General features: G+C 37.4%; 1 protein-coding gene across 1 annotated transcript in view; it reads left to right on the plus strand.

Annotated features, from left to right (window-relative positions):
- usta (uronyl 2-sulfotransferase a) overlaps positions 1–23,000 on the plus strand; it is a 63,686-nt gene that overhangs the window by 36,442 nt on the left and 4,244 nt on the right. The window contains exons 2-5 of the mRNA XM_059512662.1: positions 3,752–3,795; positions 11,170–11,325; positions 14,310–14,389; positions 14,494–14,647. Coding sequence (XP_059368645.1) covers positions 3,752–3,795; positions 11,170–11,325; positions 14,310–14,389; positions 14,494–14,647 — 434 coding nt within the window. The remainder of the gene's footprint in view (positions 1–3,751; positions 3,796–11,169; positions 11,326–14,309; positions 14,390–14,493; positions 14,648–23,000) is intronic.

Consider the following 23,000-nt stretch of genomic DNA (forward strand, 5'->3'; position numbering starts at 1 on the left):
AACTAATATTTTCCACATACTGTACATAATTGTTTCTCCTCTATAACCTGCCTTCTGAAACGTGTTGATTTTTACAAAGCTCATCGGTCTGAAAAGAGAGGAGTGCTGTAATTGGCCGGCAATCCAGTGCTTTGTGATTTGCCGAATGCCTCTAGCATGTGACGGAAATATTACACCTCTTAAAATATTGTGATGTCTGGCTGGAGAGACGAGACACCAACATTAAACCCCATTATAAACGTGATATAAACATGATTTCTAGTCATGATCTCTTTCCAAGAGATCCAAGAGAAGGCCAAACCAAGTAGTTTCGCTTTCACAACAAAACAGAGTCACCTTGACTCTCCAGCGGCCTTGAGTGAGCGAAGGCCGGCTTGAGTGAGCACATGTGGGCCAGTGGATTCTATAAAGGAGCTTGTGGCAACCACATGCTTCATCCACAGTGAAAGCCGATCCAGCGATCCACAGTGCAAAGTTGATGTATTTCCTCAGCGACCAGCACGGACCAGCTCCAGGCATGCTGAAGTAGATATCGTCCTCTTTTGGAAGGCCAAACATAATTAGTTTCGCTTTTACAACCAAACACACAGCGTCTACACGACATTGCGGCGGCGGTAACAACGATACTACAATGAGAATAAAAGGTACACCTTCTTGCTTTGCATGAACAACTGGGCATGGTTATGCAAATCTTCCCACATAGTCACGTAGGGATGTGGGGGTGTGTTAGAACGAGCCGTTTTAGGGGGCTGTGGACGAATCTCTTATAAAGAACATCTCTTTGGATTTGAGACTTTAGTCTTTGAAACTTTACATCTTGCATCTTAATCTTCTTTATGCACCAAGAGCTATTACACTCCAAAGAGAAAGGAAAAATAGAAATTGCATCATATGACCCCTTTAAATATGAACATCAGAGCACTTTATATAGTACGATTTTAGTATTATTTTCCCAATTTCCATATAGTTGTGAGGGCAATTCATTAGTATGAATATATGATTATGTGAAATTTTGCTGCATGCTCATCAGAGCGAAGAAAATGTACATTAGGTCTATTTTATGGAAGTCAACACATTTATTTTATTGAGGTAAATCAATTGACAACAGGTTCACACTGACATTGTTTTCTTTGGATGGTTGACTTGCTTGTTCCTTAAAATCAGAACAAACAGCTTTTGAGTTCGCAAGAATGCTGAGCCAGTGCCAGATGTTTTTTGCTTTAATCTTCGTGTTCAGAATGTCCTTCAGTTCTCAGACGTCTCAAGAATGTTCTACCTGTGGTCACAGATTATTACAGGATGTGATCTGAAAATGAGAAAGGATGAAAATAGCCAACAGCTTTTGTGTTTCAAAGTACCTCACAACCGAGACGTCGACCCTGTGCGGCTTCCTGCTTTAGTCTCTGGAGTATTTCTGGCTCTCCTCATCTCTAAACCATACTTTACCGAGCCACCAATTTCATAACTCAAATTAAACGTTACATGCCGAAAGCATACGTTTATGGCATTCCGATACAAACAACAGCATTCCTAAGCCAAGCCAGATGGTAGAGAAAATTCCATTTCAGAGAATGTTTTTCTTTATGAAAGCCAAAAAAAGGCTACATTTATGTGAAACAATTGATTTTATTTTCAAATGTTCCTGCTGGGGATTATGCCAAGTTAGTGGCTTTTTCCATCAGTATCATTATGACTTTTTGTGTCATAATTATAGGTTATTAATGATCCTCTCATAACCAAAGCAAACTTTAAATCGGCTACAACACAACCCATGAACAAAGTTGACAGTAATGCACCGCTGTTTGATTTCTTTCCAGCCTTCGCCCACTCTCTGTTTCTGGCCCACTCTAATCATTGCAGATGTCCTCTGTTTACAGTTTTGCATTTCTACTGCTTTAGTCTCCAATTATTTCCAAGCCTGGCGACCTGAATGACTCTACTGGAGTCTGGGAATCTGACCCCAGAGGACTGCAGCCGGGACGGGTAGTTAGTGAAGGTGCTAATTGGCTCTGAGGGTCAGTATCAGATGAAGTGTGATGCAGACCAAAGCCTGGACAGAGAGGGTGCCATCGTGGGGGGTAAGCAGGGCAGTGGGGCTTTCAGTGGATAATTGAGCAAGCCCTCACAAACTGTGTAATCCTGATGGTCCTGACAAGTACATTTTAGGACAAGGTCATACGGAGGCCTAAATGGGCAATTTTAACAGCAGTACAGACATCAGTTGATCATTGAAATGCCGAAAATGTAACACTTTTTTCTTTATATTTTGGTATTAATTGTAGTTAAGATTGTAGTCACTACATTTTTTATTTGCTTTTGGTTTCAGATGTGTTGTTTTTTTTGAACCATTTGAAATAAACTTATCATAAAAGAAACTCTTTAAAAATGCACTGACTGGATGAGTAGAATGCATGTGTGTCACTCAGCAGCATATGAGTCCACATGAGTATAGTGTACATAGTGTGCATGTTTAAGAAGACATATGGCCCCATTAAAAAGATCTCTGTGCTAACAGCAGCCACTAAAACAGGAACATGAGGTATTTTTATGGATTACAGAGAAGCTGAGATGTGTGAAATGTGATCTATTTAGATCCCCTTGACCTCTTGACCTTTGGGTTCAAAGTTTTGGTATAAAACAATAAAGACATTTTGTCATATTACAAACTTTCAGATTCAAATAAATCATCAGGATTCTCATCAGGAATCCTGAAAAAATATCAGCAAAAATATTGAGCAGCTCATCTGTTTTTAACATCAATAATAATACAAAGAAGTGGTATTTGAGTACCAAGTAGTTTTGTGTTCTGCACGTTACCTTCCATTCGGTTGTGATTTCATCTGTGCCGAGACTATTCATGATTTATGATATGCATCGATCTTCGTCTAAGAATATCTCATTCTTTTTCTCACTCTCATACTGAGAAAGTTGAAGATAGGCTGAGAAGTATAGCAGCTCTATGTTGCTGGGAAGTTATTTATTCATCAGACAGATGCAGTCATTGCACAACAGATAGCATTAAAGGAGCAGTTCACCTTAATGTGCAAATGACAAGACTAAATCAAAATTCTGTCATCATTTACTCACCCTCAAGTTGTTCCAAAGCTGTAGAAATTTCCTTTTTTCTGCTGAACATAAAAAAATAAGATATTTTGAAGAAGCTTGGTAACCAGTTTCTTATTCCCATTTTTCATTTTTCATACTATTGAAGTCAATGGGGACCAACAAATGTTTGGTTGCCTGCATTCTTCAAAATATCTTCTTTTATATTCAGTATAAGAAAGAAACCCATACCAGTTTGGAGCAACACGAGGGTAAGTAAATGATGACAGAATTTACATTTCTGGGTGAACTATCCATTTAACACAGGAAGCACAGCACTGATTCCACCGTGCCATCTGGAGTGGAGGTTAAAAAGAAGACCCTTGTTTGAGATAAAAAAAGAATGTCTCCTCCTTTATAGCCACTACTGTACCACAGAAGGAGTTGCATTAAGAGACCGTTTCTCTCTCAAAACACCCACAGAAACACACTTCTTCCATTTTCTTGTAGTGGATGTCATCTGGCTCCCATGCGGATTTCCAGTGCTGATACATCTCAGCTGCTGAATCTGCTCTATTTCAAAACAACGTTTTTCACTGAATGCGCTTAAACATTTTGTTTTGTCTACATTGCTCTCTAAGTTTATTATTTCCTAAATAACAGATGTTTTATGTAAGCAGCTCACTCTGACACTTAATTTTCTTTACAGGAGAATCCACTTTTGTTGACGACCACGGGCCTCCTACACCAAGGGTAAGTTGTTTTTTTTGCAATATCTAACTTGTTTTCTGACTCTTATTTTCCTCCAATTCAAAATGTACTTCACAAACATCCCTGTATTATTCAATTGTCCTGTTATTTTGGCCTTCTCACACTAGAGGAAATCATTTTAAGACTTCGTTTTTATTTTAGACTCATCTCCTCAGATTTGACAGTAATGGATGGTCACACACATACACAGTCACACGTTCACATTTAACAATCCAATGAAATGGTTTGACGAATGCAGTTTTATTTCCTGTGTTGATGTGCTTGCTAATGAAAGAGGAAGTTTAAATGTTACAAATTGTTGAGAGTTTTACTAATAGCCAGTAGACTTCAGTTTACATCACTGCCTGGTAAAAATGTGCAAAATATATATTTGCTCAATTTGTGTGAAAAAAAAATAATATATTTTTTTATCTATATATATATTAGGGGTGACTACGAATAGTCAATGAATTGAAGCTTTGATTGGAGGAGCCTGATTCGAGTACCAATCTAACAGTCGAATATTCAATAAAGCTGTAAAAATCTGAAAAGAAAGAAGCTTCAAATTAATATTTTAAAGTGCGTGAATAAATCTACCCACCCCTATAGATTTATGTTTCACTTTCCATAATCCGTGACTGACAGAGGAGCATCTTGAAGGCAGGGATTTAAAACTTTACCAAGACTCAAACTGACACAGGCAGAGACTGGATTTTTTCGAACAGGTAGGTTACAAGTGATTTCAAAACATTTCAGCCGGTGTATATATATCGTGCATATATTATTTACTTCATATAAGATGCATTTGGTTTTGAGTCAAGTGCTCTTCGTGATATCTCTTCAGCGCACAGCGCAAGCAGATCAAACTACAATGCAGAATATCAGTAACTATGACTGGGACTGTCATACTATTATAATGAGAAGACCATTATACTAAAATGCTATGAATTTTAAGAGTTTAGCTGCCGTGTTTCTGCAAATTGTTTCGCGAAGAACGTGTCAACAAAAGGAGTTCGCATTCAGAGTCCCGCAGATATGTTCATGTGCATTCGGGCCCTTTTTGCAAATAGCCTTTAAGTCTTAATATTATCGTTATGTTGTATAAATAACGAAGCGAAGCTCATAATTATATGAAATTATGAGTTGAATCCCATTGATTAAAAACTTGCTATAAAATTCGTCACTCTACTGGTCATCTTCAGCGTGCGAAGCTCAAAACAGAAATGCAGAACATTAACTGCTAACGTTTTAGGCTAACGTTATAATGAGAGCACTATTGTAAAAAAAAAAAAAAAAAATTGTTAATTGTTATGGTATCGCTGACGTTAAGTGTTGGCTATCTGTTCATCAAAACATAAAACATTATTTACCCCATTTATATCTGCAAGGTGTTCATTACACATTTTACTTGTGTGTTAAAGGGATAGTTCACCCAAAAATGAAAATTATGTCATTAATAACTCACCCTCATGTCGTTCCAAACCAGTAAGACCTCCATTTATCTTCGGAACACAGTTTAAGATATTTTAGATTTAGTCCAAGAGCTCTCAGTCCCTACATTGAAACTGTGTGTACGGTATACTGTCTATGTCCAGAAAGGTAAGAAAAACATTAGCAAAGTAATCCATGTGACATCAGAGGGTCAGTTAGAATTTTTTTGAAGCATCGAAAATACATTTTGGTCCAAAAATAGCAAAAACTACGACTTTATTCAGCATTGTCTTCTCTTCCGTGTCTGTTGTAAGACAGTTCAAAACATAGCAGTTTGTCATATCCGGTTCGTGAACGAATTATTCGATGTAACCGGATCTTTTTGAAACAGTTCACCAAATCGAACTGAATCGTTTTAAATGGTTTGCGTCTCCTCGGTTCTCAAATCGGACACGTCTGACAGAAACGGTTCTTGACTTGTGAACGAGTTTTTTCTTTGAACTCAGAGGAAGTGTCAGCCACATTAAAAAAAGTTAACAGCTTAAGTCATTTGCAGATTAATGCGTTTTGGAGACGCGAACCGTTTAAAACGATTCAGTTCGATTTGGTGAACTGTTTCAAAAAGATCCGGTTACATCGAATGATTCGTTCACGAACCGGATATGACAAACTGCTTTGTTTTGAACTGTCTTACAACAGACACGGAAGAGAAGACAATGCTGAATAAAGTCGTAGTTTTTGCTATTTTTTGGACCAAAATGTATTTTCGATGCTTCAAAATATTCTAACTGACCCTCTGATGTCAAATGGACTTCTTTGATGATGTTTTTCTTACATATCTGGACATGGACAGTATACTGTACACACAGCTTCAATGGAGGGACTGAGAGCTCTCGGACTTAATTTTAAAATATCTTAAACTGTGTTCCAAAAATAAACGGAGGTCTTACGGGTTTGGAACAACATGAGGGTAAGTTATTAATGACATAATTTTGCAAATTGGGCGAACTAACCCTTTAACATCGGTAATTATGTTAGTCAAATGCCTGACTTGACTGTTGTTAATGTATTTTGCCCCGCCCCCAAACATATGATTAGACTATCAGTCGAAATATCGGCAAGATTCGAAAATTCTGATTCGACTATGAAAATCCTTAGTCGGGGACACCACTAATATATATGTATTATTGTATTTTAACAATATTTGGAGTATATATATTAAATTGCAAATACACTCACTTTATTAGGTACAACTTGCTAGTAACGGGTTGGACCCCCTTTTGCCTTCAGATCTGCCTTAATTCTTCGTGGCATAGATTCAACAAGGTGTTGGAAACATTGCTCAGAGATTTTAGTCCATATTGATATGATAGCATCACTCAGTTGGTGCAGATTTGTCGGCTGCACATCCATGAATCTCCCATTCCACCACATCACAAAGCTGCTCTATTGGATTGAGATCTGGTGACTATGGAGGCCATTTGGGTAAAGTGAACTCATTGTCATGTTCAAGAAACCAGTCTGAGATGATTTGAGCTTTGTGACATGGTGCATTATCCTGTTGGAAGTAGCCATCAGAAGATGGGTACACTGTAGTCATAAAGGGATGGACATGGTCAGCAACAATAATCAGGTAGTCTGTGCCGTTTAAACAATGCTCAATTGGTACTTAGGGGCCCAAAGTGCGCCAAGAAAATATCCCCCACACCATTACACCACCACCAACAGCCTAAACCACTGAGACAAGGCAGGATGGATCCATGCTTTCATGTTCTTTCCATCTTCTAAGACTACCATCTGAATGTCGCAGCAGAAATTGAGACCCATCAGACCAGGAAATGTATTTCTAATCCTCTATTGTCCAATTTTGATGAGCCTGTGCGAATTGCCTCCGTTTCCTGTTCTAAGCTGACAGGAGTGGCACCGAGTGTGGTCGTCTGCTGCTGTTTTCCATCTGCTTCAAGGTTCAACGAGTTGTGCGTTCAGAGATGGTATTTCGTCCTCACCACACATAGATGCCTATATGCATTGAGTTGCTGCCATGTGATTTGCTGATTCGCAATTTGTTCTACCAAGCAATCTTAATATTTAAGACTTCAGTTTACGTTCATGCACATTATTTTGCGTTCTATTTAATTCTACAATATACATCTTTTTTATATTTTATTCTTATATTTTTATTGTTTACTTTTATTTCATTCTTACATAGCTATATTTATGTATATTTCCATCTGTGTTGTTTTCTTTAATAATTGCACTGTCCATGGAGCGGACCTGACTCACATTTCACTGCTGGTTATGTATGCTATATATAATTTGGTATGTGACAAATAAAACTCTTGAATCTTGAATCAATTGAACAGCTGTACCTAAAAAAGTGGCTGGTGAGTGTATAACAGACATGGACTAAAAGCCCCTATATATATATGTGGGTTATCTCAACACATACTCATGACAGCTCATCTCATCAGCACTTCCTACAGAGGAACGACAGCTCTGTTTGCTGATGAAATAGCATGAGTGGAATGAACAAACTTAATTTAAGAGGAGTGGCATTACACGCACTCTACAAAAGAGGATAAACCCAATGAAAGTTTCAGCTGGGTTTACTTAGAGGACAATGAAACTGCTTCTTAATAGTAGAGTTAAAGCAATCACTGTGGTTTGTCTAAGGTTTTTTTATGGAGACTTGTTGAAAATGAGTCATTAGATGTGTTATAGGACACAGTTATTTTAAGATGAGAGTCTTGATGCACTCGTTGCAAGTGCAAAACTAAGGCCCCGTCCACACGAAGACATGTTTAGCTGTATATGCAAAAATGTTGGTATCGGATTGGTGTTTCGTCCACACAAATCTGACATTTTGGGAGAGTGAAACCGCTATTTATCCCAGAGTGAATAAATCTGAAAACGACACCCTTGCATTTTTTTTTGGACAGCCAATCTGCATATTTTGTGAAACAATGATGTCATCACCCTATGTCTCACCCCTAGTCAGACACCACTATGTCATGTAACAGCAACAAAAACATGAACAAACACTTTACGGTTGTCTTTGTATTAAACGCTCGCAAGGTTTATGTGCATAGTCCAAGTCTTCTTCTCTGTTATTAGTGTATCTCTGTGGCAAAATTTCAGCGCCACATGCTGGTCTGGCATGTATACTACATTGTTTTGTGTCAGTTTCATGTGTCCGCAGATATATAGACGAGGGGAAAAAAGCTCTGGCTTCGTTTGGATGTAGCCTAAATTCAATTAATCAGTGTTATAATCAGTGTTATGGGGTTAAAAATATCTCCGGAGAATATCTTCTCTGCAGTACATGTGCTATTTTCCATCTCTTTGTCTTAAGTGTCTTTTCTATGAAATGGGTTCAAATGATTCAGAGACTCTGGAATGCTGGAAAGATTCATTGAATGTATTGAGAACAGTGTGCAAGTGCACTCACATATGACAGAAGAGTCCAGAAGAAAGCTGGAGAGGAGGGTCCACCCATAAAAATTATCTTGTGAATTTTAGCTATAACTCTGTACAAATATAAACTGTACAAACAATGTTTTATTGTTTCTTACTAGAGGGAAGTTCTGACATTTCTTGTATTGAATAAACACTCGAAAGATCCAAATGCCACTGTAAAATACATTTTTATTTACAATGTATGTAATATCTTGCCTCATGTGAGCAGTGCTGTAATTACAACATCTGGTTTGTTAAAACAATTTCACACAATCATAGCAAAGTTTTAGAAAGTGTTTAGCAATGTCAAAGGGACATTTTTATAGTATTATATTTTATAGGATATTCAAGCTAGACTTGGAGTAACAATGGATTTGTGAGTGTGTGTGCAGTGTGTGTGTATATGTGTGTGTGTGTGTGTATATATAGACAAAATCACCTCACAAATGATAATAACATAAAATTTAAAAGATGTCTCACCCTAGAGACAGATGTGCACAAGAATGTGGTTGAAACCACATGTGTATACATAAAGAATTTATTTATAAAATTTTACAGCTAAGACTAAAACATTTGGAAAAAATGACTTCCTGAATTTGAAAGTAATGTAATCACAGTCCAGTTTAATGTGTGCATGTGTATAAACCATCCCCCTTAATACCAGGACTACATTTGTTCACTATAAAAAGATATACCTGTCTTTATAGATCTTCACTATTTTCCTAGATAATAATGTTTAGTTTGGATCTGTACAGCTTTTGAAAGTCTTTGGAAGCTGAAACCCCCGCAGTTACTAAAAGACCCCAAGCCAGCAATGCTGACAACCAGTTTTAACATCCCACAGCTGTGGAACAGCAAGCTTAGAGTCTGTAAACACACAGACTATGAAGAGATGTTTACAGATTTATCAAGAGCTCCACGCATTTATCATAGAGTGCACACAAATATACTACAAAATGCAACAGCAATCTATATCAGTTTCAGTTTTATCAAGTAGCCACTGACAGCATCTGTAAAGCATGTAAGCAACATCAAGGTCATAACTTCGATACGTTTGCCTGTACTGATTGGGTACCGTTAAATTGAAAATCGAATGCTTTGTGAATTGTTTTGGTTAATGCTTCTGCTAAATCCATCAATCCAAACAACCATTTTTTAATTATCTATTTCTCTAGATTACCAAGGTTGCATTTGTTTGATCATGAATACAGTAAAAACCGAACTATTTGAAATATTACTAATAAAAATAAGTTTTTTTTATATATTATTTCTATAATGGAAAAGCTGAATATTTAGCAGACATTATTCCAGTAATTCAGCAATCCTTCAGCAATCCATCCTTTTTTCCTGATTAATTTTGATGAATAGAATGTTGAGAAGCATGCCATTTATTTGAGATAGACAGATGTTATGTAGAGCTAAGAGATTTTATGTAGAAATGACCAGAGAAGGAGGGAAATGGAGATTGAATTAAGGAAAATGCGATGGGGAAAATTAACAAGGCAGCTGGACTCACACAAGGCCTCGTGTGTGTGTGTGTGTGTGTGTGTGTGTGTGTGTGTGTGTGCGCATGAGGTGAAAAGAGAGCATTCTCTGTGAACTTGAACCGTATTTGTTGTTTTGGAAGAATGCTGTACCACACTATGGAGTGTAATACTGAGAGAGAACAAATAATGAAAGGCATGAGGGGGTCTTGTTTAGCTAGTGTTTACAGACCTGAATGAAAGTAAGGGTGACTGCTGTAGTCAAGTTAAAAACCTTGTCACACATTCAAACATAAACACATAATGTCCTGTCTTACTGCTTTTTTCACAAATGTTTTCTCTCAGGAGCATTTCTCATACAAACACACACACACACACACACACACACACACAAAGAAGGACTTCAAACCCCAATTTCGTTTGGGATGCTGGCCTACAGGGAATTCCATTCTTCCCTCCACACTAGATCTTCATCCAGGAATTTACAAATTTCCTCCAACTCTCTCTTAAAAAATTATTCTTAAGGTTGTGTTGAGTAGTGAATAAAGATCTTAGTGAGCTGGAAACAGGAAGCGTTTAGTTCCACACCTGAGCTACAATATCACCATTGTGTCATTGAGTAGGACATTTAAAGAGATAGTTCACCCAAAAACTACATTATTACTCACCCTCATGTCGTTGTAAACCGTAAAACCTTCGTTCATTTTCATAAAACAAATTATAAGATATTTTTGATTTAATCCGCAACAAGGGTACTACCACGATCAAGGTCCAGAAGGTTAGTAAGGACATCATTTAAATAGTCCATGTGACATCAGTGGTTTCCACTAATTTATTTAGATAACTTTTGCCATCACCTAGCACCCAACAGTAATTGAACACAATATAAAAATGTTTGACATTTAGAACTGGCCAGGTTTTCAGTATTGTTAGATTTATTTATTATTTTTTATTTATGATTTTGTTCTTCCTAATACCCATGTATTTCTATGTCTTGTGTATCTAGGAGCTGCCATTCCCAAGTCAGGTGATCTACAACAGGGTTGGCAAGTGTGGAAGCCGAACGGTCGTCCTGCTGCTGAGGATTCTGGCAGATAAGCACCAGTTTAACCTGGTTTCCTCTGACATCCATAACAAAACCAGACTCACAAAGCATGAGCAGGTCAGTGTGTGTGTGTGTGTGTGTATGAGGCAACTAATGCTTCCGAGAAATTGTTTAGCAAGCTAAAAGAATAGCAAAATAAAAGGCATATTACTATGATGAAAACAGATGTGATTAAATAAAGGTGTTTGCCAAGGGAAATGCTTGCTGAATGCCAGTGGCAATGAAATTCATCCGAATGGCACTCATTGTGGAGAAAAATACACACTTTCCTCCCTTGCGGAGAGGAAACGAAATTCTGTCATCCCGTTTGGGTCGAGTCAAAGCATCACATCTCCACACCGCTAAAATCAACCTATGAAAAGTTAAAATAAATACGCTGATTAAATAACACTCATATATGTTTGTTGGACGGGAGAGGGAAATAAGTGACTAATGTGAAAATGAAGAACGTTTTGACTGGAAATCTGTCTATATCCCGGAGTACACTCATAATTCTGTCTGGATATTATGGGACCTTTTTGGATAAAATGATTTTGTGAGTGATGCATTATTCATAGGTTTCAGAGAGTAAACTGGTTAGATGTACAGTAAATACTCAAAGCTAATATTAAATGTGTGTGTTTACAGTGGTAAGCTCTGAACACATACAGGTTTCATTGCCATCAGAAAAACTAACTGGTGTGTGTCCAGACAGATAGAGCGTGAGTGGACAACAGCCAAAAAAAAGTAAATTTCAGTGTGATGTATTTTTACTATATTCTCTGTCATTCCAAACCTGTATGAACACTAATGAAGGTATTTTGAAAAATGGATCCTCTGCAGTGAAAGCTTTGACCATCAGAATCCAAACAGCTGATAAAAGCATCACAATAATCCACAAGACTCCAGGTCATCAATTAATGTCTTGCAAAGCAAAAAAGCTGAATGTTTGAAATAAGCAAATCCATCAATAAGAAATGTTTTAACTTTGAGCTAAAATAGAGTTTTCAATCTATAGAATTAATTTCTCCAGTAAAAACGTTTGACTGATGGAACAATTTTTTTGTAATAAACGGATTAAATTACTTAATAAACAAGTATTTAATATCTTGTTTTGATTGGATTATTGATACAGGCGTCAAGTTTAATCATCTAATAAACCATTGACAATGCTTGGAAAATGATCCCATAGGCTTTGTCCATAATAAGCATACGTTTCCTTGTGCGCGTTAAGTGCATTTCCAGTATTTGTTTTTTTTGTCTGGCTGACAGCTGTGATTGTGACTGATTACCTATTTGTGGCCTTTGAGCATCTGCACAGTCTCCTAAACAAATGCAAATTTCACTGCAGGATAAGGGTCATAAAACTCTCATTTAGAGAAGAAAGTTTATTTGTGTCTATAGAGGGAATGTTCAGTCTGTTTTTAACCGACCTTTCAACAAGACGAGAACAAATGAACCTCCTCTACATTCATAATCTTCACATTGTTATGTGATTGTGTAGAACAAGGTTTTGTTATTAAATGGATAGATTACACAAAAATGAAAGTCTATCAACTGCCAATTAATGTAATTTATTCACCCTCATTTTGTTGCAACCTGTATGGCTTTCCCTCCATGGAGCGCAAAAGGAAAAGTTCTGAAGATTCTGCTGTTACAATAAAATGAAGACCATCATTAAAAGTGGTCCATATAATATGTTAGTCTTTAGTGTTACTTTCGGTCATTGTAAGGCAGGTGTGTCTAAAATAAATTCTTACAGTGACCTGACTTGTGTAACAGTAAGCAAAATAAAGCATCGGACACTTGTGTTCTGTTATGTCATTCTAATAAGATATTTTTAATTAGCCTCAATGCACCAAACAGCTTACTGTTTACCCAACTTGAGGTGTTACTTATGATGTGATTCAACCATCACCTCTTTTATCATTACTTAGTACAGTGTATGGCCATCTGTGTTCCCGTATAACCATTTCTTTTATTTTGTCATTAAGATGATGTCACTACCTCAGGTTGTAACAGACTTTATTTTTTGACCTTGATGCAGTGTTTGATACAGGATTGAAGCTTGAGCAGAGCACTTGTTACAGTGTTTTTAACAGTTTGATGTGGGTTAAGGAACATGAAGATGTTTAGGTTTTGGTATGAAATCTGAACTCTGAGGGTGGTCTTTCCCAAATTGGAAACTTCTGGAACCTATTGTTGAGCGCTACAGGAAGCTGAGCTCTACACACACGATCCTGGCACATCAGACCAACATTACGCCATCCCGTTCTTCATATGGCGACCCGTTATAGGAATTGTTAAGTCTCCTTATGCCTGTGTGTGTATGTTTTTAGAGACTGTAACATGCATTTAGGGACACATGGGCTCTATCAGAGCTGACTGGGGCCCCAGCTGGCCCTCATTAGGAAACATTAAGGTTAAGAAAAATCAGCCTCATCAGATGACCTAATAACTTTCCACTGCACCATGCACTATCCAAGTGAGGAATGTTTTCTTGGTGAGTGTGATTCTGAAACTTGGAAAGATGAGGTCTATTTGGAGTGTTTTTGCATTTCTGGTTTAATTTTTTGAAATGGATCCACCCCTGTTTCTGAATAATTATTGTTTTATAGCAACTGAAGAAAGTTTAGCAAACATATGATGTGGTTTTGCTTTACAAAAACTGTTGGACAGTAGTTTTATTTAGTTGTGTCTAGTTATGTCTCAGTTTACGAGTGTTTTATTTATTAGTTTGACAGGAATAATGTATATAGTAAGTACTTTTCATGTAGCATACAATATACTTCTGTTGGTTCAATTATTTTTGAAAATAAATATTTTATTATTACTACCAGATATAACTTTTTGAATTGGTGCTCTGTGATTGTAAGTTGCTGAACCCCATTGCTGTTTGTTTTGTAAAAATGTAAGCGTTGAATAAAGAGATTGTCATGAATGGTTGTGTAACATGCATTTTGATCTGTTTATTTAATCAAAACCAGAGTAAACGCAGGCTAGTGAGACAATATGTGCTTTGATTTTTCTGAGTAATCAGATTTGTGTTGATTTTTTGCCAGGTGGATTTGATGAGAAATATTAGCACTATTCCGCAGCCTTTTCTGTACACCAGACATGTTCACTTTCTCAATTTCACAAGGTAAGCAAATCAAGAATATTAGTCTGAGGTTTATCTGATTAATCCAAGATAAAAACAAAGCCAAGCATTGGTGAACAATTCGGTGCTGTCTCTTTCTTTCTCAGATTTAGGATAGAACAGCCTGTCTACATAAACATCATCAGGGATCCCATTAACCGTTTCCTCTCCAATTACTTTTTCCGTCGTTTTGGGGACTGGAGAGGAGAGCAGAATCACTTGATCCGCACACCCCAGATGAAAGATGACGAGCGATATCTGGTCAGTGGCCGTTTTTAAATCCCTCCTCCTTTTTTTTTCAAATTCCGGTTTCTTTATTATTTTCTGACATTTTTGCTTGTGTTTCAATGTTGGATTCATACAGGGATGCAGCAGTTTTCAGTGTAGTGAGCCCTCAGTCAGCACAGGTCCAAATAAACATTTGATTTCTGATATGAAAGACAGACTATTGCTCAGTGTGCTGCAACCAAGCTACATAAGACTAGTAATTTACCTATTCAAACATATATGAGCTGTACATACATGCATACAAGTTTACATAGCAAATAGCAGAGGGACCATTAAGCAGGGGTGCAAACACATGTATGGTCAAAAAAGAGAGAGGTAATCTAAGCCCCCGCCCAGCGGCAAATATCCAGATACTTACATTGCCACCAACCCCTGCCATCCCCAGCCCACCCCATAGGCACAGACTAAAATGAAATTCTGAAAATCAAAATACACAGACGCTAATTTGTAATATTCAATTTCATTTTTTATTCCGAAACATAAACTCTCATTGAACTATCTTCTTGCTTTACTCCAACTTCCTCTTCTTCCTGACAGGGCTGGACTGGGACAAAAAATCGGCCCGGCATTTTTGACCAGACTGGCCCACTATATGATCATAAACACCACCCATCTTTGCACGCCCTTAATTATATGCATACCAACTCCTATTCATTAAAACCACTAATGCCATGTAATGAGTGAGTATAGGAACGAGTGAGAGTTAACAGATGAAATAAGTCAATTTTATATTTATTAATACAGTTGAACTATACTCCACAGCGGTGAATCCTAAAACAAGCTATAAGCGGCTCTGGCATAGCAATACCAGTGTTTCTTACAGGATTTTTGTTAAAACTATGGTGATGTGTCCTCGGTCCTCTAGGGGGGTTCGGGGGCATGCCCCCCCGTGAGAAAATTTTGTGCATTTTAATGTTAAATTCATTAATCTGGTGCACTCCTGCTCCAACCCATATTCAGTGTGCAAATTAAACAAAGATTCAAACCTCTTTTAGTTACAGTGTCTATTTACATTACACCTATAAATAGTTATAATATTAATCCAATGACAGTAATAGCCATATTTTGTAAAACAAATGCACAAAAAAAAGGAAACTTTCTTAATTAGTTGTACCAATTTCTATACTTGAAAGAGATAAGAACATCATCTTTTATTTTGACGCAAACTGCATCAAGCTTTTATTTTGGCAGAAAACATGGTTTACAAACGCCTCTTATTAAATTTCTAGTGAATTGCGGTAATCGTCAACTATGCAGATGTGGAAATAATCTACACTCATGACATGGCCTAAGTGTTTTGAAAGTAGTTATGCTTACCGCAGGCTCTACATTTTCTCATCTCTCTCCTGATCCTCCATCCTCACTATCATCATCTGCCACAGGAGCTGATGAAGGTCAGAAAACATATATTTTGAAACAGTTTAAAGTGTCTGCTTTAAGGGCCTGGTTCTATTTTTTCACGCTATTTATCTGCACATTCCTTGCGTTTCTTCTCCATCTTTTTTTACAGATACACACTGACACTGCTGCCGCTCGCTCACTCGTTTAAAGTTGTGATTGGGCCAGCCCAGTGTCAATCAAGAAAAGAGCCAATGGGCCGCTGATCTACGTGTTTCATGGGCTGGTCTGTCAGAAAAAAAAACTAACACTGACTTTGACCAATGCATTACACCGGCACAAACCCAGCGCCGCCAATTAAGCAAAACAAAACAAAACAAATGGGCCGCCGATGTACAAATTTTATGGGCCGTTTATATATCGGCCCAAAAAACACGTCGGCCCACCGGGCAAATGCCGGTATGCCCAATGGCCACTCCAGCCATGCTTCCTGGCCACCTCCTGCAACGTATCCAGGGCCTTGCGTCTGGCTGCATTAATTTTCTTATCAACATGTTTGAGACGTGTCTGCCTCTCTTCGGCCAGAGCAGTGGTCTTGGCCTTCTCTGCACTTGAACACAAAAGAAGATATTTTGAAGAAAGTCAGTAACCAAACGACTGATGGACCCCATTATTGACTTCCATAGTAGGAAAAAAAAAATACTATGGAAGTCAATGGGGACCAGCAACTGTTTAATTACCAACCTTTTTTAAAATACCTTTTTTTGTTTTAAGCAGAAGAAAGGAAATAATACAGGTTTGGAACAACTTGAGGGAGAGAAAATGACAGAATTTTCATTTTTGGGTGAACTATTCCTTTAACATTGTTGCCCAGCATGACTATACCAGCTCAGCAAACAGAAGTCTACAGAGAAATGTCACCTTATTTGAGCAGACTTTGCTTTTCCAGTGCTTGATCGGTACATTATTGGAGCGTTTGGGCCGTGAACGACAGAGCAGAACGCGCAGCGCAAACACGGAGTCGGACATTGAGCAGAGAGCGCAGCGCGCCGACACACACACACACAGACACTCACAACATGAAAGCTGCGCAAGAATGAAACCCGATCCACATATTTTCGGCTTTTCAATAGCAGCCGCAACAGGAAATCATTAAAACGAGGCAAAAAAAAAGTGCTGTGTTAAATGCGTTTTTTTTAACGCGTTAAACATTTCAAATTAATCGCAAAGATTAACGCGTTAATTCCCCCAGCCCTAATAAATATTAATAAAACATCCTAACTATCAGCATTGGCGTGTTCTACCTCTTTTACTGACGGCTTACAAAATGAAACAGGTAACGTTAGCACCACAACCATTATTTGCACTCGCACAAATTAGCAGTTACTTACTCCTGAATATATTTTTAGGTTACCGTATATATCGACGGATCACGGATTACATTTTTCACGAGCACATGCGACCAAAATGGTTGTAATTTCGAGCCTAACAACTTTTTCCATGTAGCTACAGCCATCCATAATTTGATCTGCTAGCTAGCACTAACACTAACGTTAGGTCTTTACATGTGAACTTGATGTAGCTAAATCGTACTGATAGCAGGTTACACACAGACGCGGCGGTGAAAAGGGAAGGCGCGGCGCCGAACTCGGGTCTCAGGGAGAAATAATGCTGCAGTGGCAGATATACCGCAGCGAGAAGAAACATAGTGGTTCACACCAGCGCGCATACCGGTGCTGTTTTGGCGCGCAGTGTTCTGATTTGCTCATTTACTTTTTTGGTGGAGGCAATCCTGAATTACTGATGGTGAAATTATAATCATACACTCTCAGACTCTCAGACACCACCCACCCCCCCCACCCCCCGGAAAAAAAACTCTTCGGATCTGCACGATTCACACAAGTCACCCAGACGGCCGTGAAAAAAGCGAGAGCCGCCGAAAAGCGCGCTGTTTGCACTCCTGATTAAGTGACTTGACTCGGGGACTGTATTTCCTGTTGAAAATTTATTTATTGCACAGCGAACGTTTGAGAGAGATTGTGCAAGAGTCTGGTTTTATGTTTGGAAATTAGCTCAGACAATGTGAACAGAATGCTCAGGAATTGATTAGCCATGTTTTCTTTTTATTCAGTCAAGTCAATTGCACTGCTAAGTGCTCTCATTTGGATTTGGGGGAAAAAAACAGCATGGATGCTGAAAGTCAAGACAATCACATGGAAACTTGGCACTGCTGGAAGAACTACATCAGTCGACTAAGGATTGTGACAGAATTATGGCTTATATCTGGTATTCATAAAACATAAATGGCTAGTTTCCTAGACATATTAATCTGGAACATTAACCGGGACTTTTGAACTGAAATGTGTGTTGGCAGTGGGTGTACACAACCACCCTAAATGATAAAAATCCACCCAGTGCTTTTTATGTCATTTGCTAAAATCTTTACCCCTTTCTCAAATCAAGCCATTCTCAGATGCCTGTCTACTGTATGTGACGTCACACAGACAGGCCCCTCCCACAATAGTTTGATTGACAGTAGCGTTTCAGCACATACTGGACTGGCGTCTTACCTTAGACCCGCCCTGAGTAAGCTGTCATCAGTACGACATTGTTTTACCGCTGGAGCAGATGTAGACAAGAATGACACAACAACGATGAAATAATGAAGTGTAGGCAATCTAGGTGTGAGACAGGAAATTATAGACAAAAGAATAATGATTAGCAGCAGTTCAGAGTCAAGTATCATGTTTGCAATTCAAAAGAACCATTCTATTTTTATAATCAGTCCTGTATTGGAAGTGTGAATGCATGATGTAAAAAAAAATATTAGGAGTCAGTTTGTTACTTTTAGTTTATTAGTGTTAATTTATTTTATTAAACTGGATAAATTGTTACACCTTTTTATATTTTATGTGGTGTCATGATTTACTTTTGATAAAAACAAAGGTTTATTATTGTATATTTGTTTGGCATTTCATTAATTGTACCCTTTAAATTCACTTATTGAAAGAACAACAATAGCAGCAGCAGTATGGTGTAACATTGATCTGAAACACATGTATTTGGTACTTGCTTGTCGTCGACATCAAGCTTCGTTGCAATTTCTTACTAGGAATTAAATGTTTTCTGTGAATCTTTAAAGTCTCTCCATGAGCAATCATACAGGTGTGGATATTAGGGATGCACCAAACTGAAAATTCCTGGCCAAAGCCGAACAAAATTAAACACTGGGCCGGAGGCCGAATACCGTACACTGTTTTTCAACATTTTCATCCGTGAAGGCCTATTTTGCCATTTTTTTCAACATTGCATTAATTCAATTGCCAAAATATGCTTTTTACTGTCTTGTCCTGCTTTTCAAATAATAACAAAATATTACAAAACAACAATTGAAAAATATTTACTTAACACTGAATTTTTTTTTACATTCGAGCAGACATTATACCAACAAAGTGCAATTAACTTTAAATTAATAAGTTAGTAAAATAATATTTTTGGGCCATTTTTGAGACTCAAATAAAAGCAGTCTTGCTGAGCAGAAGAGGCTTCTTTTAAAACATTAGAAAATATTACAGATCCCAATTTGAACACTATATGTGAATGTTATAATCAATGTATTAATAGAGCTGTTGTAGGGTAGTTATCATTATTATTGTCTTACTTTTTTATTTTATTTTACAGAACAACAGTAAGATTACAATACTATAATTTTTTAATGTTGATGACGTTGCTTTTTCTTGGCTTTTATCTTGACAGAAACCCACAGGAAAATCCCAGTGCTTCTTTTGTTGACAACAGTATGCAGATTTATAAATGATTCTCATTACGAATTTGTGAAGATGTTTGTCGCACATATCACATTGTCACATGCCTTTTAAAAATTCACAAAACGTTCCTGAGAGAGTTGACGAGTCAAGTTTAGCACAGACTCGCGCTATATATATATATATATATATATATATATATATATATATATATATATATGCACATGTAGAGATACTTTTTTAGGTATTTATGTATATACTATTTTTAAAAATGTGGGGTCAGCTAGATTTTTTTGAAAGAAATATATACTTTCATTCAACAAGAATGCGTAAAATTGGTGAATTTAAAAAGTAATTACATTTGAAAATACATTTGTAATTTTACTTTTTATTTTTGTGAACTTTATAGTCATCAATTGATCCAGGAATAAAATTTCATGTTTTTTACAAAAATATTAAGCAGCACAACTGATTCACAACTGATCAAAACTTAAAATAATAAGAACCTCAGTTTCAATAAGTTTCTCAAACAGTAAAACATCATATTAGAATGATTTCTGAAGTATCATGTGGCATTTAAGATTGGAGTGATGATGTTGAAATTGATTTGTATTCTTAAAGGAACACACATGACACAGGCCAAAATAACACACAGTAGCAGTTTTATTTCAGTGGTAATTGAACTTATCTTAGTTGATGAGAGACTACAGTAATTATAATCAGAACGTCACCATATAGAACGCAACCTCCTCTTAAGATCCCCTCTCCTCCTGGAGGCCTGGTTAACCACATCTCTGATTTCTGTAGTTTAGGATTAGTGTGTCTTGTGATCTGTCTCACACTAAACATATCTGTTTGCTTGATTATGTGTCTGTAATAGCTGGGCCACTTGTCAGACCTCAGCCTTTAGAATGGTATGCTACTGAAGCTTAATTTTTTATCTTTTCTTTTGAATTTAATTATTATAATCTGTGATGTAGGAATTCCCCACAATCTGCATGGATGTGCACACCCACACATATTCTTAAAGCTGTAGAATAACTGGAGATTGCAAAGTCATCCTATTAATTTGAAGCCTGTGAAGGGAGTTTTTAAAGTGTTAGTTAGAGCATTAGAGAATGTCCATGTGGGGAGGGGCACTTTCTTAACTGGTGTGACTGAAATTTTACAAGCTGGTTTCCTTTCAATGCTTAAAGTGTGTTTGTGTGTATAAAGCCCCTTTCACACTGCCATTCCGTAAAAAATACACGGGTAATGTTTCCCGGCAAATGTTCCTGGGTCGCTAGATTTTGCCCCTTTCACACTGCCAGTGATTACCCAGAATATGTGTGTGCGTTCACACACCACCTGTATAGGTCTCGTAAAGACACGTGACATCAAAATATGATGTGTAATGTACAAGTCGAAAATGCTAGGCACATTAACTTTCACTTGAGCTGGTGAACCATCTCAGCTTCAGCGCGGAAAGTGAGAAGTTGACTGATCTCTGCTTCATTACAGTTTGCACATATTTTTTTTTGCCGCGAATGCTGATCTGCCTTCAAAACACCTGGTAAAAGAGTCACGCAATAATGTGTGTCATCAATGCGACACACCCTTTACGGCATTTGTCCTGGCTTTTGTTCCACAGGGAGGGTAAGCTACAGAAGGTAATTACTGAAAGAGCTGGCTGTTCACAGAGTGCTGTATCAAAATACATTCATAGAGAGTTGACTGGAAGGAAAAAGGGTGGTAGGAAAAGGTGCACAATCAACAGGGATGACCACAGTCTTGGGAAGATTGTCAGGAAAAACAAATTCAAGAACTTGGGAGAGCTTCACAAGGAGTGGACTGAAGCCGGAGTCAGCGCATCAAGAGTCACCACACTCAGACGTCTTCAAGAAAAGGGCTACAGCTGTCACATTCCTAGAACCAAGCCACTCCTGAACCAGAAAAAACGTCAGAAGCATTTCACCTGGGGTAAGGAGAAAAATAACTGGACTGTTGCTCAGTGGTCCAAAGTCCTCTTTTCAGATGAAAGTAAATTTAGCATTTCATTAGGAAATCAAGATCTGGAGTCTGGAGGAAGACTGGAGAGGCACAGAATCCAAGCTGCTTGAAGTCCAGTGTGAAGTTTCAAAGCAACCTGGGCTTCAATAACGTCACAGTCACAGGCTGATCGCCTCCATGCCCCACACCGCATTGAAGCAGTAATTCCTGCAAAAGGAGCCCCAACCAAGTATTGAGTGCATAATTAGACCTGCTTTGGAGATCTTGAAAATTGAAAAAAAAAAATGTTTTGTTAATCTTTTTTTGATTGATCTTTGAGAAAATATTCTAATTTTTTTTCCTAATCTGTAAATCATAACCATCAGATTTAAAACAAAAAACTCTTTCAAAATATTTCAGTTTGTGTGCAGTGAATCTAGATTTTTTTTAAATTAAATTACAAAAAATAAAGAACTTTTCCATGATATTCGCATTTTTTGAGATGCACCTGTATAGAAATTTGACACATTTGAATACATATGATATCATGATCTTAAAAACCTTTATATTTCAGATCTTCTGCTTAAAATGCAAAGGAACACTACTGTTCAAAACAATCCTTTAATGCTACATTTATTCGTTACAAAGGCTGCATTTATTTAATCAAAAGTGCAGTAAAAACAGCAATATTTTTTTAATATATTATTAGAATTTTAAAGTTTTTTATGTGTATTTTAAAATGTAATTTATTCCTACTATGGTAAATATTAATTTTCAGCAGCCATTACTACAGTCACAAGATCCCACAGAAATCTTTTTCTAATTTTCTCATTTGGTGCTTAAGAAACATTTCTTATTATCTTCATTGTTTAAAACAGTTGTGCTGCCTAATACTTTTGTGGGAACCATGGAAAAATTGTGTTCAGCATTCTTTGAAGAATAGAAAGTTCAAAAGAGCAGCATTTAAATGAAATGCAAATCTTTTGCAACATTATAAATGTCTTTACGGTCACTTTAGATCAGTCTGATGTTTCCTTGCACCCGCTTTTTGTGTGAGGTATGCTGGCAGACCTTCAAAGCTGTAAGACTGTACTGCCCATGTTTAATAATGACTTTAAAGCCATACCGTGTGTGTGTGTGTGTGTGTGTGTGCGCATAGCCAGGAAATTGCCCCTATTAGTGGACCTCATCCAGGTTCTCAGTTCCGTGGCTGACTGACTTCTTCTCTCCTGTTGTATTCTATCATTTAATCTTGT

This window comes from Carassius carassius, chromosome 27 (genome assembly GCF_963082965.1).
Source record: "Carassius carassius chromosome 27, fCarCar2.1, whole genome shotgun sequence".
Classification (NCBI taxonomy): Eukaryota; Metazoa; Chordata; class Actinopteri; order Cypriniformes; family Cyprinidae; genus Carassius; species Carassius carassius.